At 38.6% G+C, this 11,902-nt stretch overlaps 1 protein-coding gene across 4 annotated transcripts; it reads left to right on the forward strand.

Moving 5' to 3' along the window:
* On the forward strand, positions 1–9,624 carry LOC111339261 (uncharacterized). Of its 4 annotated transcripts, none has more exons than XM_088762966.1 (5): positions 1–87; positions 6,730–7,187; positions 7,866–8,093; positions 8,560–8,841; positions 9,104–9,624. In XM_088762966.1, exons 2-5 carry the CDS (start codon positions 6,762–6,764, stop codon positions 9,476–9,478), a joined length of 1,311 nt encoding a protein of 436 aa, XP_088619092.1. In that variant the 5' UTR covers positions 1–87; positions 6,730–6,761; the 3' UTR covers positions 9,479–9,624. The 4 variants fall into 4 exon arrangements, with proteins under 4 accessions (XP_088619092.1, XP_088619091.1, XP_022801615.1 ...); XM_088762965.1 differs by lacking the exon at positions 1–87 and adding an exon at positions 2,317–2,452; XM_022945880.2 differs by lacking the exon at positions 1–87 and adding an exon at positions 2,850–2,972.
* Positions 9,625–11,902: the final 2,278 nt, after the last annotated feature.

The following is an 11,902-nucleotide window of genomic DNA, read 5'->3' on the forward strand; positions in this document are numbered from 1 at the left end:
TTTAGACACGACTGCCATGAGATTGGTATCCTCGTGCTCAGAAAAGAAATTGCGGAAGGTTACCAGCAAACTCTTGGGCCAATCGAGGTAGGATATTCACTTAGTGTCACAGCGTAGAGTTTCCTACCAAGATTTACATCATTTAATTGATGGAGGCTAACCAACTAAGCTGATCAAAACACATCACCTCAAAATGAAATGAAGCCTGGGTAAAAGTGATTAAAGAACCTTTTCTTTTGAGACAATAACGTTCGAAATTCGTTCCTTTTGCGTACCTTCGTCTTACGGGCTGTAACACAGGTTAATTTTGGTTTTGTCAACTGAGTTGATAGTGCGGATGGCCGCCAGAAAGAGTTTCAAAGCTGACGTTTTGAGCGTTAACTCTTCGTCAGAGCGAATGTAGCACAGGTTAATGTGACACAAGGTAATCGCCGGTCGTGACTTATGATAATGCTACCAAACTTTGCCATTAGACATTTTCACCCCGCAGCTTTAAATCTCCATTTTTACCGCCGCTTACTCGCAATATTCCAAATGAAAGGGAAATCCTGATTACCATCCATGACCTTCAAATTCGCAAACAGTTTATCTAATTATCAACAAATAGGGCAATAATTTTCTTTTTACTTAAAAAAAAAAACTTGATTAGATCAGGAACAGCAAGTAGGACTGTCGCCAGATATGAGTTTGATGATCTTATCTTAAACAGATCATCAAAACCGTACCTTAAAAGTAACGTATTGATCTAAAAATAAAAAATTAATTACGATGTTTTCAAACTGACAGACTACAATTCTCGCCCAAGGATGCAGGCGAGATCTTTTATAATGTGGGAGGGGATTAAGAAAAAGGGGTTGAGATTAAACCATCTAAGATCTCTGTCATCATACAGGCATATGTTGCACAAATATTTTGGATCCACTTATATTAAATCCACATACCGTATATTGAAGCCGCTCTTTCATGTACAGCGTAATCTTATTCTGTAACTAAGTGACTTTTAAGGTAAACATTTTTATGTTTCATCTGTCCGTAAGGGTCATACGTTTTAGCTTCCCAAAGGAGCACCATAGTTTGTGAATCTGGATCAGATTTCGCCCAGATTTTCAGTTTCGTCATTTGCAAGCCAACCTTCTGAGCCATCATCGGTAATTCTCGTTAACTCTTGGAGTGCAGTTTTCTCTTTTGCTTTTCTAGATGGCAAGTATAGTAAACTGATTTATTGTTTTCCCCTTTCAGTAAAACGAAATTTCCTTTGGTCATTCTGTAAGTCACAAAACAAAAGAGAGAAACTGAGAAATCAGCGTTTTCTAACGACTTTTAAAGGCACACTTTTAAAGGAAATCTCGATTTTAATCCCAGTTACAAAAAAAAAAAACAAATCCCTAAGGTCTAAAAGAACATGTTGTTCATCTTTGCCGATGACATAATAAGTATGGTATGAGCCGATTTGAAGCTACATGATTAGAATATACGTGGGTTTTCATGGAAATATGTTTTGATATTGACACTACATTGAAACATCATCGGCGAGAATTATTCAATATTTTGCGGCAAGCATAAACCTTAAACGACTTAAGTCCTAATGACATCATTTACGATCAAACACAGCTTTTCTTTCGCAACATATTGAAAGTTTGCGTTACTGTTAGAAAAGTTTAAATGTCGCATTCATACTAATATAGCGAATGAAAAAAAATTGCTTTAAAGATTCGGATCATTTTTACGTCAGATATCCCTTGCTATCTTACATTCTGTCCGGTTTTATAAACTTCTTGATGGACGTTGTTTATCAACATGACAATAGATTTCGCAACAGTGCCAGATCACCATTACACAGGTGACCACCTGTTCTAAGTGACGCGTGAAAAATTGTAAATCTCCCTGCCTGCCGCAGATATTAATTTCATATTTTTATTTTTCCATTTGCCTAGCCCAATATATTTCTCAAAGACAAGTTTTCTTTTCCTTCGGCTCTAGATTCTCAGCTACAACTTATCTAAATAGCTTTTTAATCAGGCGCTTTTCTTAAGCGATCTCATCTGTCAAACCCTAGGCTTTTACTACCAATTGATATCTCATTAAGATGATTTCTTAAAACCTAGAAAATGCCAAGTCCCCTGAAAATAACAAAAAACTCGCTGGTAATAGGTGAACATTTATTGCCAAGGAGACTTTCACTCAGCAAAGGTTGTTTCATTTAAAGCGACAAGAAAAACATACAGAGTTCAAACCGTTTACTTTAAACTAATTCTGTCGTCATGGATTTCTTCCAAAACAGCTGCTGTTGTGATATTGAAATGTGCGCGGTAATAGCAGCCCACAAGCGCAATTTGAGATGGATGAATATTTCCCGAAATACCACTTATATCATGACTAAGCTTTAAAAAAAGACTTTGAAACTAACCAAGGCCAAGGAAGATACCATGATGCGAACATCGACGTGATCAAGGTATGTTCGTCGAGAGTGACTCTTGATGTAGTATTATTCCTTAATTTTCTTCTTTTTTTTTGTTTTCTCCGTCTTAGTACCATTAACTCGCCATAAAAATTAACGCTTCGTAAAATCTTGTGGAGAGCGTGTTTGTTTTCTATGCTGGGTGTGTTTTTAACGACAAGGGCTGAAAGTTTAAAAAATTGTAGCCGTCAATCGAGTGCACAAGTTCAATACCGCGGAAACAAATAATTTGTAAACACAGAAACGCTTGACTAAGTTCTTGAGTACATCCACGTGCTTTAAAAATACCCACGGTGTGCTTCGAGACTGAACATGAAGTAACCTTCAAAACTTTGCCACATTTTCGTGTTACACTGGTTTAGCGAGACTCCACTGTCGATAATTTCGGCAGCAAATGGCTCTTATTGGATTTCAAATCGACGGCAAAGCCTGTGTGTAGAGCAAATATATCAAGACCGATTTTATCGCTTAGTCATATGGAGACTTGTTAAGGATCGTTTACTTCTGAAGCAAGGTGAGTTAATCAGTCAAATCAGTTAAATTTTTAACCAAATTTACACCTCAATCAACCTGCATTAACAAAGACAAAACAAAAAAATTAGGCGATCAGCGAATTCAAATTAGAAAACGCCCCAGCCCCTTATTTTATACAATAGAGGCTTCCTAGAAGCACAGAGGTCCCTCTACATTTTCTTAAAGCCGTAGCACACTTGAACGATACAGCGATTCACAGATTTTGGTCTACGGAAAACTGCTCAGCTGGCTATAGCAATCAATACTGAAAGGCCGAGAACTTTGCTGTTTTGCTATCCACTCAACGGGTGGTTCAGGCCATCTTTTAAAATCTGAAAAGAAAATTATGAATCGATTTTATACTTCAATTAGGTTATATTAGCGAGAAGAGAACAAGGAAATTAAGTGAGCGTGAAATTGAAAGGAATATATGGCTCTGCTTCTATATATGATAATTGGTTCGGTTAATCACTTAAAGATTTTTTCAAGGTAATCTGCGACTTTGGCTGTCAAAACACTTGAATTGCCTAGATATAACACTGCTCTTTTTGATGTCAGCTCAATAGGGAATTCGAGGAAAGAAGGGGAAGGCAAATTGCGCACCGGCTTTGGATGAATGCTTAACTAACTGATAGGGCGAGCTCCTGAAGAACGCCTGTGGCGTATGTTTTCTATGACAATCTTTGCAAAATTTCATAACAAAAATTTAATAATTCAGGGTCGTCTTTTAAACTCTCGAGTGCATATCGGAGTCCTTTGAGGTAAAATGAACTCGCTACCTTTTACTAAAGGTAAGACTTATATCTTTTCTACCTCAACTCCGGCAGTGGGTGGCCCATCTTCTAAACCACATCCTCTCATAAGACAAGCTACTAAAAACTTAAATGCACTGAATCGATATATCTCAGTAATATTAGAGAACTAACCCCCGTCCACTTTGATAACAAGATAAACTCAAACAAACGTCATGCAGGACTGAGCTCGCAATATCAATTGATCTCTCAGGGTTTTAAGAACGAAATTGCGGCTCCCGTACGTCAGCAAGTGCAATCGTACTTGTTTTCTACCGTGCAACCGACAATCATCAGATAAAGCGAACAGTCACAATTCTACTGGAGCTTAAAATTGAACGTGCTCAAAGCAAGTTGTTTTTATTCGAGAATCATTCTACAGCACAGGTCAAGCTTGCCTTCAATGGGCTTGTTTGAAAGTAACAAGCGTTTAAAAACCGCTAAAGAAAATTTTATTCGATTATTTCCAAATTGTCGCCTATTTCACGACTTGAACTCGAAAAGGTTTTTGAACTTTGTTAACCTGTGAGAGGAAATAAATTTCAGTAGTCTTCAACTTCAAGATGAGAAATGGCAATATGGGTTAAAAAGAAATAAGCTCAGCTTTTGTTCCCTCGCTTTTAATACAATAGTATTGTTATCAACAGCCTCTCGAATGGTGTTTCGGTAAACCGTTACAAGCTAAGAAAAGTTACTACGTGTTCCAAACTGCCCGTGCCTTTAAAAAGAAAATGGAGAAAAAATGTACGGATGCTTGTTATCTTCTATGTTTGACGTTGAATAAAGGGGGAAAGTTTCTAAAGAACCTTTGGTGCTGCGTCGGTAGGGGTATAGCAAGATAATTTGGTTTTATAATATATTCATAATGTAAAATAGTCATCGTTAAGAATTTCTGATCTGACGTTTCGAGCGTTAGCCCTTCGTTCAAGCAAAAGGCGCATGATTTTGTTATCAAGCATCCCATCACACAATCATTGCTTGATGACGATTCTTTCGACACAAAAAGTCAAAGTAACTCAAAATATCGCGTGAGAGCCGGTATAATAGATAACGAATATTGGTGGTGGAAAATGAAAACGCACTCATAGATAAGTTATATATTTACCATCACATGCAAGCAAAGAAGTCAATATCAAATGAAATAAGCACGCACGACCTCCCATAACTTCACAAACCTTCAGGTTTTTGACTTCTAACCGTTGACAGGCACTATTGTTATTGAAAAGAGGTATAGTTACTGTTCCCTTAGTGGAATATGTTAAGTCGGTGACTCGCTTCTGTTTACTCTAACATCCGTTGACTAAACACAATACATCACTGCAGATTCCGTGATAATTGTCGAATGAAATGACGCAAAGCAAGTTATATCAGTATCCTAAGGCTCGATCATGTTTCTTTCCCTTCACAATGCAACATTTATCTAACGGGAAATCCTTCCTTTCAGATATAGCTCTCTGCTATTTTCCCAAATTAGTTGCAAATTTAAATTTGCGTGGTAAAACTGAATTGGAAAAGTAACTGCTTATGCGTCGGATGATTTTTTTTACCGAGTGTTTATTGCCGCGCAATAACTGTTGCTTTATGCCTAGGTAGTGGAAGAGATATGTCATTCCTTTCCTTAATCCATGTTATATGAACATATTTTTTCGCGAAAAGTCATCAACACGAGGGTGAGACTTGATTATAATTAAATTACTCAAACCACGAGCGAAGCCAAAACATTTTGAGTGAACACCTGGCGTTTAGGTTAATGAACGTGTTTTTGAATAGAGCAAGAGAAGCCGGAAAAAATAAGCAAGTGATAGACAGGAAACGTAATTAGAATCATTCCAAGAACTAATCGGCAAACAAGGGTTCTCTGCATGTTTACTTTGCAAAACTTTCTAACAGAAGGCTTCAGAAATGTAAGTAGTATGTTTACTTCAAGTATATGTCCAAATATCACTTTTGTGATATGATTGCATTCATAAACATTGCGCGCGCTAATTGGTCCAACGGACTCGAAATTCATAAACAAAAGAGGGAATGTCTTCCCCTAATTTATTTGCAATAATCTAACGCATGCTTTTATAAGGCTGCCAATTAATACATCTTCAACAGATTCTTTCGACGCCGCCAAAAGTGAATCGAAATTGTTTCCTTCTGCAACAAGACTGACGAAACTCACGCGCTGTGTAAAGTGAGCCCGGAATAACCAAGAAACGTAGTGGTACGTTTTGTTTTCCATACAACGGCGTGCAATAGGGTAGAAAGTGCTCATTGCAAAAGCAAACTAGGGATATTCTGAGTTCAAACCGTTAGCAAAAAGCCAATACAAATTCTAAGACCTTTCTAAACTTGACACAGCTTCACTTACGATTCACTTCCAAATTACCTCCTGATTCTTATAGAAAACAAAGGAGGCTCCCGCCGCGTTACCATAGAGTTAGACAACAGAACTCCGGCCCGCTTAGATGAAAGAACTGCAGAAACACGCGTGTGCAATTGCCTTTTTTTTAAATAGATATATTCTCCTACTTAAAGATGTACATCAACTCCACGGAGACACTAGCCTGGAAAACTCAGCATTCCGAATTTCATTCCTTAAGATAGAAGCCACGATTTAACGATAAGTCAATAAAGAACTTTAATGAAATCAGGGCCAGAAACATCTTTGAAGAAAAAAGAACCTTAAAAATTTTTCTTGTTCCTGTTTATTTTTTGAATTCTAAAATTAATAAAATCTAGTCGATCGAAACTACCTGATAAAATTTTTAAATGCTATTTTCTATCTCATTGTTTTTTTTCTTGAGTGGAAGTTCAGCTACCTTGATAAAGTTTGGCGTCTTTTTCTGAGGTGCTCAGAAATTACAGCATAGCAAAGATTGGGCTGAGATCTGGCCGAAAGGCTATTTGGACTCTATTTCCACAGTTATGATCTCGCGCGGCAAGGTAAAACTAATACATTAAAAATTTATTCTTTTTCAGAACTGCAACTAGACGTTTGTTGTGAAACGATCATGGCCCAGCCTCATGCATTTCTCATCCTTTTGTCAGTGCTTTTGCCGTCGGTGACATCAAAGATGGCCCAAAGAGAAGTCCGCCATTGCAAATATCCTTCAGCCGGCTCTTGCAAACAGAAGTGTGACATCCACGAGAATTGCAAAATGTCATGTCCCAACCTTAACAAACCATGTGATCAACTTTGTGAAAATGGCCCGTGTGATATGAGTTGCGTTACGCAAGACGGTTGCTATCAGGAACAGTGGTGTGATATCTTCGCGCCGCAAACCTGTGGAACGGTGCGCTGCACAACAACAAACTGTACACAGGCATGCGATGATGGTGCGTGCAACTTGACCTGTCAAGCGCGTTCACACTGCAAGCAGTCATGCCAGGATGGATCGTGTAAAATGAGATGTCCGAACGGGCGTCACTGTGATCAGGTATGACTAGGGTACCGTTTCTTATTATCCCTCGATTAATATTGGGCTCACTATGTGCAGAGGAATGTACAGAACCCTGCCAGGCGGGCGGTTTATCTAACTTAAAACCCCTCATTCCAATGTATGTAACGGAAATTCTCTTCAAAAAAAATTTTTCAGATTTATTATTGGTCGTCAACTGTCAACCCACTGAGTCGTGATTTTTGTCCCATTAGAGCAATTTTTAATTGAGCGTTGAAAGTAATCCAGGATCGCATTGGTTTTGTTTCACTTCGTTCTGTGATTGGTCCAGAAGACTCACGCTTCTCTCTCAACCAATCAGATTCAAAACTAAAACCAATCGCGACTTGGTCACCTGCATTTTCCCGCGCTTGAGCAGTTTGCTTGTTCTTACTTCGAGTTCTCGTTGGCTGCTCGTGATGTTTCCTTCCTGTGATAGGCCCAAAAAACTCATGCCACTTTCTCAACCATTCATATTTAAAACTGAAACCAATCGCGACTTGGTCACCTGCATTTTCCCGCGCTTGGGGAGTTTTCTTGTTCTTACTTTGAGTTCTCGTTGGCTTTTCGTGTTGTTTCCTTTCCTCTGACTGGCCTTTGCGATTGCTTTGGCTTTTGTTTTTCAACACTTAATCGAAATGCACTCTAACTCTACAATTGTTTTTATTTCTTTGTCAGGACTGCATTGGTGGTAACTGTCAAGCCCTCTGTAAAGCCAAGGAGAGATGCGTCCAAAACTGTTTCGAAGGACGCTGTCCAATGAGGTGTGTCTCGGATCAGTGTCAACAGTCATGTCAAATGGGAGAATGCTCTTTGAAATGCAGAACTATCAACGACTGTGAGCAGCAGTGCTCGTCCGACTGCCCTCTGGTGAGCTGCCGCAGTAAAGAGGGCTCTTGTAAACAGGTTAGTAAATGTATAAAAGGTTGCTTTCAGTTATCAAGGGAAGGCATAGCCGGGAGTAGGGTGGCGTCAAAGACTTGCAGTCCTCCACTCTCATCCCTAGGGGATAGTGTCTCTCATATCAGAAGCTTATTCTCTTCACTCCGGCCCCGCATCCTGCTCCCTCTGTAACCCCTGGGTCTGTATAAGACTGGTTTTTAAATAACTAGACTAAACAATCGCCATTTTTTTATCGCATAGAGGGAGGGGGAGAGGGGGGGAGAGGGAGGGAGGATCGGGGGAATTTGACTGTGATAATAAATTTCCTGATCTCCCCAAAGGCCCTGTAAAATTCTTATGTCTTCCCCCTCCTCCTCATTGTCAGTTAGTTGGCAGTCAATTATCTATAGTCCTCCCCCCCCCTTTACATTCTGTTCGAGTCGAGGAGATAAAAATGACTGGTGCCTTTATTTATACTTACAAAACGCAGCTGGGATTCGGTGGAAGGAAGATGATCATGCGAGCCAAAACTATTGGCTACCAGGAATGCCACGGTGGTAACTGCCAGCAAAAGTGCACGACAGATTTAAGATGCTACCAGCATTGCGGGGGAAGCTGCAATCAAGAGTGCAACACCGGCAAAATATGTTACCAGTATTGTACCATCGATGGTAGCTGTGACCAAGTATGTAACTCCAACAAATGCGTGCAGAAATGTGGTCAAGGAAGAAACTGCAACATGACTTGCAGAGCGATGTGGCAATGCGAGCAGGTATGCTGCCGGACCATTTTTTAATAAGAAAATTCTCATATTTTGAGTAATCAGTTAAATTGATTTGACAACCCGGCAAAATTGGGCTCAAGAGCTCAAATATCCAGATGTGACGCTCTTGAATAGTTCTCCGTGAGCTTATAATTTTAGAATAACTACTGAGAGCGACAGAACCCGCTAATATTGTGGCGCTTACCTTTTAACCAATAAAATTGTCATTAACTGAGTTTAACAAACAAACGGGTGTTTCATCTCTTTGCAGCAATGTCCTCAAGGTGGTTGTCAAGGGGTCTGCAATTCACCTTCGTGCTTTCAGCTTTGTGATTTAGGTGGCTGTTCTTTCGAATGCAATGGACCTCACTGCCATCAAAATTGCTCGGGGGGCGGCTGTACATTGAGTTGCCCTTTGGGCGCAAAATCGTGTGTGCAGCACTGTCCGGCTCAAAACTGTAGCATAACAAGAACCACGGCGGAGGAAAATGGTTACTTTATGGCTAAAAGCTCGTCAGACGATAACGGGATCCTCTTTAACAGATTTAAAAAGACGGCAAACCATGGCAGTGTTTGGTTGCCCTTTTCTTTAAACTTCATGAACGCTATCGCCTTCTACGCGGTGTGGGTTGTATTAACTTATTGATTGAGAGCAGTTTACAATAGTGTCAAAAATCAAATACAAAAATAATCCGAGCAGAGGTTTACATTTTATTAGCCAATGAAATCCTAAAATGAAAACAAGCAAACTGTTAGAAGCGCGGGAAAACTTGGATGACCAAGCCGCCATTGTTGTTAGTTCTGCATCTTATTGTTTGAGGGGAAAGCGCGAGCTTTTTTAAGACTAATCACGGAGCAAAAGAAAGACGCGCTTTATTTTCGACATTTAAGGTGGCTAAACACAGTTTTCGCGCGCGCACAAGGACTGCAAAAGACAAACATGCCGTCAATAGAGCGGTCATTTTATGTACTCAACACGTATCCGCACCATCTGTGCTATTTTTCTCTATAGTTGGCGCAGTGTATTGATATTATTGTATTATTACAAAGACATGTAAGAAAAGTTAAACGGTGCAAAGAACCCAGCAATTCTCAGCTCTTTCGTCGTCATCGAAAGAACCCAGTTAAATGCAGCGCATGCGTAGTAAGTCAAGAAATTGCGATTGAATGGAAAATTGCTCTCTAGGAAATATGCCATTTCTTGAGAACCACTCATTAGAATTCCACGAAATTTGGCACGAAAATACTTTAGGAAATAAGTAACTGGAGCATTGAAAAAATTTGGTTTTTAACAAAGGAAATTCTAGATAATCGAGTGAACCTTCAACAATGGGTAATTAAAGATATCTGTTAAATTGTTAGCAAAATGGTGTTAACTTGTGAGTATTGTTACAAGCTCGTTTCATGCAAATTATAAAAGAAATTTAATGACTAGATTTTCGACAAATAAACAAAACTGATTTTTAAGGCCTATTCATATTTATCATGTCGCCATGGCAGCGGCACTTACGTCGGCTTAACTATCAAAAAAAAGAAAGTTTGTGTTGTTAACTTGCTTGCTGCTAGTTTTGGCGACCGAGAGATCAAGGGTATTAGAAAAAATGGTGAAAGAAACACAGGTATCAAAAACTGTGTTCAGTCACCCTAATTGAAAATTGTTCTAGATCACTAGCTACCAGGCTTGGAGTGCGTAAACCAAAACGAAACCAACACCACAAGGTGCCCACTTACCAAGTTTTTTTGTACATATACAAGAGCAGATAACTGTACAAAATTAAGTCTGTTTTAGGCTTAAAGACTTTGTGAATGAAACCAATAGTATTTAAACAAATGTGATTACAGGAAACTTAACAAAAACCAAAACCACACTTCTCATTTGGGAATTCATCAGCATTATAATAATACATTTGTTTACAGAGAAAAATAAAAATAAAATTATTTCTTAATGCCATTGTACACTGTAAATAGAGAATATTTATAATAGCAAAACAATATTTTATAAATACTTAATGCTATCATTATCTGTGATATATCTAATTTGTAGATATTTAATTAGGTGACCTTGTAATCCAGTTCATTTTCTTGATTGACTAAAATAACTCATAGATTATCATGATAAAATCTGTAAAAAGAGATTATATCTATTGAATAAACATCTCAATTATGTAAATTTTATAATCATATCAATTCTCAATTACAAATCAGTGGCATTTCTAGGGAAGGCCCACTTCCCCCCCCCCCCCCCTTACTTTGGGTGAAAAAAAAAATGCAGAGAAGAAAAGCTGGTAGGTGAATACACACAAAAAAATGCCTACCCCCTCCCTTAACACAACGTCTGGATCTGCGACTGCAAATAGCCCTTACTTTTTGCTCAACTTAGCTGATGCAACATGAGAATTACTCAGTGAATCCTGTCCAGCCTTAACCTATTTTACAAATTACTGTGCAATCGATAATTTAACAAATGTTACAAACCAAGGAGATTTAACTAGCCGACTGACTAACAAATCAACATCAAGGATGAGTGTTCTTGGACATTGAAATGTATAGCAACCCCATGGTAGTTAGTGAAGTTATTTTGTGCTCAAATGCAGATTTATTTGTCTTCACTTAGGTTTATACATTCAGTTAAAGTTTGAGTGTGTCAATGCTATACTTAAGCCTGCTGAGTCTCACAACAACTTTGTTGGAACACTATCATGCCTAATGTTAACCAACTATGGTAGGAATATGCCACTGCAGTGCTGTTGTAATTCCTCCACTCAAACAGAAATTAAAGGTTGAGAGCTGGATCTCTGGGGGGGGGGGGGTGAGGCATCAGTATTTCTCACCATGGCATTCATCCCAAAAATTAGCAGCTTTGTGCTCAATTTGATTGAGAAAATAAAATGTAAGAAGCAATGTATGGGGAAAAAAGTTGAATACCTCATATTTTTATTATCAGGTAATCTTTCATTTATCTTGCATGTTCATAAATATTAACAACCATAAAATTAATCGTCTTGAAGTATGGTTCTTCAGTATAAAGTCCAAATTCACAATAAATGAAGGAGTTTATCTTGCAGTCCTT

Source organism: Stylophora pistillata, chromosome 6, assembly GCF_964205215.1.
Source record: "Stylophora pistillata chromosome 6, jaStyPist1.2, whole genome shotgun sequence".
Classification (NCBI taxonomy): Eukaryota; Metazoa; Cnidaria; class Anthozoa; order Scleractinia; family Pocilloporidae; genus Stylophora; species Stylophora pistillata.